At 45.8% G+C, this 5,535-nt stretch overlaps 1 protein-coding gene across 1 annotated transcript; it reads right to left on the bottom strand.

Moving 5' to 3' along the window:
- Positions 1-215: 215 nt before the first annotated feature.
- Positions 216-5,453, bottom strand: LOC130588147 (cilia- and flagella-associated protein 74-like; the record flags this gene model as incomplete). The annotated part of the gene is made up of 9 exons (XM_057389106.1): positions 216-370; positions 898-1,027; positions 1,344-1,496; positions 1,709-1,828; positions 2,069-2,124; positions 2,481-2,590; positions 3,238-3,372; positions 4,570-4,736; positions 5,346-5,453. Coding segments are annotated over 9 exons (1,134 nt in total), but the record flags the coding sequence as incomplete, so codon positions are not given.
- Between the last annotated feature and the right edge of the window lie 82 nt (positions 5,454-5,535).

Below are 5,535 nucleotides of genomic sequence, written 5' to 3'. Positions count from 1 at the left end.
CTCCCCTCTGCTCTGCCATTAAATGCTCCCTGAGGAGCCCCTCGGAGCTGCTCCTACATGGGACAGGACAGGGCTGGACCCCGTGTCATTATTGTTATCAATTCATAACTGAATATCTGAACCTGAAAAAAGGCAGAGGGCCCCAAAGCTGCCCTCTCCTCCCTACACCAGTTCATCCAATATTTACATTGTTTTCATAATCCTGGTTGTCTCACCTTGCCGAAGAGCAGAACCTTGAGAAGGTCGGAGTAGTAGAGACTTTCATGRTCAGGACTGAAAGTAACAACGAGATCCTGGCTCTTCCCAGCCTCAATTTTTCCTTCTGTTGGAGAGATGCTGAACACACTGAAGCCACTGTAGTTCTGTGTCCCTGGTAAATAAAAATGAGGATACAGGTAAGAAAGGAGGACAGCTCTGCTTTACTTCTTCATAAATTTTAAACTAATTTAATTTTTGTTGGAACAGCAAATAAATAAGAGSTGATACATGGCTTTGCAGCAAAACAGGCTGTTAGAAACACCAGATAAATCCATCCATCAGTGTGAGGCATTCATCTCCAGAGGAACTGAAGCAGCATCACTAAACCTTTCCTCTATTCCGACGTGTTTTCACAGAGATGGACATATCTAAACAGAACCTTTAATATGCAATTACTGGGTGGGTTTATTTAGATTTCAACACCAATATCGCCATATTTGTGGGTATTTGCTCAGGCTGCATAAACTTACAGCTTCCCATATTAAGAGAATGACTACAGCTCCTACTGGGGAGCAAAATGAGCTCTTTAATTTCAGGGCTGTGATGCCCTGGGTCTGACAGTTGTGAGGATCTAAGCAGACACAGCAGTGTCTGAGTCTTTAGAAAAGGAAAAAGAGGAAAGAATAAAAGCAAATTTACCAACAATCTCTGTTCTCTGCACAGAGGATGTGAGAAAGGATGGAATTTTCTGCCGATCTCTGGCCCATGTTGGTGAGAGYGACTCCAGTTGTACAGAGAATGGCAGGGTCACGTTGGAAGTGTTCTCTATCTGATGGCATTAATTCACACAACAGCATTTGCATTAAGGAAATTGATTCTCCAGCCTGTAGGACCCATAGTTTACAAAGTGGCTGAATTAATTTTGCTGCATTAGTGCAGCTCTGTGTCCCCAGATGCCACCAAAGGCACAATTAGTGCTGCCCAGAASGTGTCACACCAACCCCCGCCCTCACCATCAAATCCTGGCCTTTGGTTATTGGACTTGGACAAAATCTGGGAGGAGACAACTGCTGTCAGTTGACAACTGTTAAAAAACTCCTGCTGTGCTTTGCAGTTCAGCTCAGATCGGGGAAGTCTTACCTTACCTGGATTGTGGAAGTCACCGTGTCCCTGGACAGGACATATCCCATGTCCAGCACCTCTCCCACGGAGCACACAGTGCTTGGCATCACCCCGTGGCCAGACAGGCGGAGGCTCACGTTGGTTTTTGCCACCTGGATGTCCAGAGTTTCCACAAACTGCCCAGAGGATGCCTGGATTAGTCCATGTGCAGAGGGATTCCCACCCCTCCAGCTGAGCCGTCCCAGAATTGTCAGGTTTAGGGCACAGACCCGATCCAAAAAGGACAGGAACAAAGATTTTGTCATTATTACAGAGCCCCTGGCAGCAACTCATGTGTGTTACGAGTTCTTTCTCTCTTTTCCCCACTGCTGTTGTRTCTTTTACTCACCCATTTTTCCTCATTTGGAGAAAAAGAGATGATGAAGGGTTTGCTTTCACCCGGCTCAAGCATTCCAACTGCTCTGACCAACAGGAAGGGGCCGTTGGGATTCAGAACTGAGAATCCCACCTGAAACAGTGCAACTCAAGGAAAAAAGTTCATAAAGATTATGGAAAAAAATATGGGAACAGATTCTACGTATTGTTTATAAGTCTTTGGTGTGAACTAAGCATCATTAAGCTTTTGAGAGATGAATAACTCAGAGAAAAGATGAGCTGGTGCTTTAGTGTCCAACAGCTCCTCCTGCAGAGACAGAATCTGATAAAGCAGAGGCTGAAGGGTGAGCTCATGTGCTCCAAACAAGGATACTTCCAGCTTCCCTGGGGAGATGTTTTCTACTGTAATTCTCTTCATCATTCTGTGGCCTGTAAGGAWTGAAAACACWTCCCAAAGTGAGGATGCTCATCCCTGCCCTCCCATTCCTCCCCTTCACTCCTGCTCCTGCCTGGGCCAGACACTCACCCCGTGTCAATGGCTAAGGCACTRCTCAGAGCTCACCAAAACATTTTCACATTTGGACAGTCACTTGTGCAGCTTCCAGGTCCACGTTTGGGGATCAGGTGTCTGCTGTTTCAGTGCCTCAGCTGGCCAGAGGCTCCTTATTTTCCACCTAAATACCCACTAAAGGCTAATTTCTATCCTCACTTATAAAAATACAAAAAATGTCTCGGGAAAACTTGTGAGAGAGAAACCACTCCAGCCCAGAATTCCAATTCCATACCTATGGCAACGTCCCCAAAATTGGCCTCATTGCTCCCRGTGTCAGAAGTGATCAAAACAGGCGGGGCTACAGCAGGGCAGTGCAGCTCCAGGTACAGAGTGTTGTGAGGGCTGGAGAGAGAGCAGAGGGATGCAGGGAGTCAAAGTACAGAGCTCTGGGATGGCAGAGAGATAATACTGATTGTAGAGAGAGAACATTTATCACCAGGGATCTGCTCCTCTGCCAGGGTGACACTGCTTTGGTGCTGGAGAGAGAGCAGAGGGATGCAGGGAGTCAAAGGGCAGAGCTCTGGGATGGCAGAGAGATAACATTGACTGTAGAGAGAGAACATTTGTTACCAGGGATCTGCTCCTGTGCCAGGGTGACACTGCTTTGGTGCTGGAGAGAGAGCAGAGGGATGCAGAGAGTCAAAGGGCAGAGCTCTGGGATGGCAGAGAGATAACATTGATCAAAGAGAGAGAACATTTATCACCAGGGATCTGCTCCTCTGCCAGGGTGACACTGCTTTGGTGCTCGCTGACCYGCTGTGCTGTGCCCTGCAGGGATGAGCTACAGCTGCCTCAAAGTTTTCACACAATTATTCCTTCAGCTGCTTTGATATTCATGTGTTTGATTCGTATCCAACTGGTGGGCTGGGAGCATGAGTTTCTACCACTGAGCTATGAAGTAATGAAGATTAGAAAACAAATTTCTCCCCCAAAAGAATAAATTAAGGAGCCCAGCATTTCCCCCTCACATTTCTGGGGTTTGCACCCACCTGCAGCTCAAATTCCCAGAGCCCTCCTCTCCAATGGCGTGGCCACTTGCAACAGAGCATGGAATGATGTATTTGTTAAAACTCCCTCCGAAACTCCTCAGCAGGGAAGCCTGGGCTGCCCTATAAGCATCAGAACTAGAGAATCCAGGAATAAAAATCATCTCAGTGAGTGAGTGAGCAAGAAARACATCAAATAAATATCTGCTGAGCTATTTGTGGTTATTGTTTCTTAGTCACACATTCAAATTGCACGTGACAGTGAAAGTGACTGTCAGTAATGGACCCACCCTACAAAATGGTTGGCTTTTGTTGCCAAAAGAGAATAAAAATGAAGAACCCAGATAACAGGTGTAACACTAAAKATTGCAAAAATCTCAATAAAATTTCCTTTGGTTGAATACATCAAGTATTTCTACAGTACTTCTACATCATTTCAGTGACATGTAAACACACAGGATCACATTCCTCTTTTTGAAATACATTGGCAATACTTCTAAAACATGGATTTTTGTTTTTATGACCTCTACTGAAAGTATTTAAAAATTACAATTAATGGATTGCAATGAACATGGGATTTTAGTAGAAGATATAAAAAAGATATCAGAATATCTAACACAGCCAAATGTCTGCTCCTAAAGAATGTATTTACTTCCAAATAYTCCAGATTGCTCAGACTGGGCAGAAGTGTGGCTTGGAGAAGTTGAATTATGTGATATACAAGGGCTCTCAAGTGTCAGATKGTGCCTGTGAGTGTCCCAGCTTGCAGCCAGCAATGCTGTTCACATTAACTCTCCCTGAGGTGCACACCCAGCACAGGGAGAGTTCAAATGCACCATTTCCAGCAGCATTTCACTGCCAGCACTGACCATGACCATGACGAATGTGATGGACTGTGTAAGCCCTCAAATTAAAACCAGAAATTACTCCTCGCTGGGAGGATTTGGGCCATCAGATGGTTCTGGTAGATCTGTTCAGAAAAGGTTTCTCTGAGTAGTTTCTGTCTGTGCCCAAGCTGAGCTTTTCAGCTGCCCTTTACATAAACCCCGTGTTGGCTCAGCCCCATCCGCCCGCACAGCCCCAGCTCCTGCTCCCTGACAGATTCTTTGAAGTCTTCAATCCTTCTGATGCATAAAGGGATTCTTTGCCTCACATGAGAGGGTACAGCTGTGTGGCTCACAAGCAGCACTAATTTTGGAAACAGCCTCTGCAACACAGCTGAAGCTGTTCCCTCTCCAGTTTGCTCTCTTGTCTACCTACAGCTTTAGTAGATTTATTAAACTACTTCTAAAGAGAATGTTGGCTGTGTAGTACAAGATGCTTCTGTTGACTTACTCAGGCTTTAACTCTTCGGGTTTTGGCTCTTCGGGGCTTTCTGYAGGAGCCAGGCTTTTCCTGCTTCCAGTCTTTCCTCTGGGAATGGAAACACTTGATTTCCTTCGCTCTTTCTTTGAATCTTTCTTCTTTTTGCCCACAGGAGACTGAGGGACAGCACTGGGAATCTGCCCAAGACAGGAGTGAGCAAAGACACAGCCCTGGCYCAAGGAGGTGACACAGAGCAGGGGACAAGGGCCAGCAGACACAGAAGCTACTACAGACATATCCAATAACATGAATTAACTTGAAATGGATGTATTTTACCCCCTCTTAGGAGAAGAGGTCTCCTCTTGGAGCAGATGAGTAAAAGTCTGTGTATCATGGGAATTTTACCTGTATATCTCATAATCAGAAACAACCACAGGTGCTCACATAAATTAACTGACCCAAGGGTTGCATATAAAGCTCATGGATGCTGAGATCTGTAAATCTGCAGGAAGTGTAGAAGCTTTTTTTTTTCTTCTTCAGAGTATTGCAGTTGGCATTTGCCATAAAACCCTCTAGGAATACTTTGGAAATCGTGAGCATGAAATTAAATTACTGCTCAGTGAACAGGCCACACATTCAGTGCACCAGCCCAGTCACGCTCTCGTCCTTTATAGGCAGGGCTTGCAYGGACCATGAGCTTGGGCTTCATTAATATGCAAATAATTTTATGATAAAAATACCAGCCAGAGAAACAAATATCTGCAAGTGACAGACCAGCAGCATGTGCTGTTCTTAGCATTCCTTACTGGTATCTCAGCCTCTGGCACAGCTGCTGCGCTGAGCCGCCGCGCTGCCTCCTCCTTGATTTGCTGCTCCGCCAGCGCCGGGCTGAAGGACACTCGGATGGAGCTTTTCTGGGAATGAGAGAGCACACACAGAGTCAGGGCAGAGCACACTCGGCTGGAGGATGGAGCTTTTCTGGGAATGAGAGAGCAC

The sequence above is a fragment of the Malurus melanocephalus genome, unplaced genomic scaffold (genome assembly GCF_030028575.1).
Source record: "Malurus melanocephalus ecotype Western Australia unplaced genomic scaffold, MMel_1.1 scaffold_3506, whole genome shotgun sequence".
NCBI classification, from domain to species: Eukaryota; Metazoa; Chordata; class Aves; order Passeriformes; family Maluridae; genus Malurus; species Malurus melanocephalus.
Note: the sequence above shows the minus strand (reverse complement) of the source record. Positions and strands in the feature narration are given on the sequence as shown.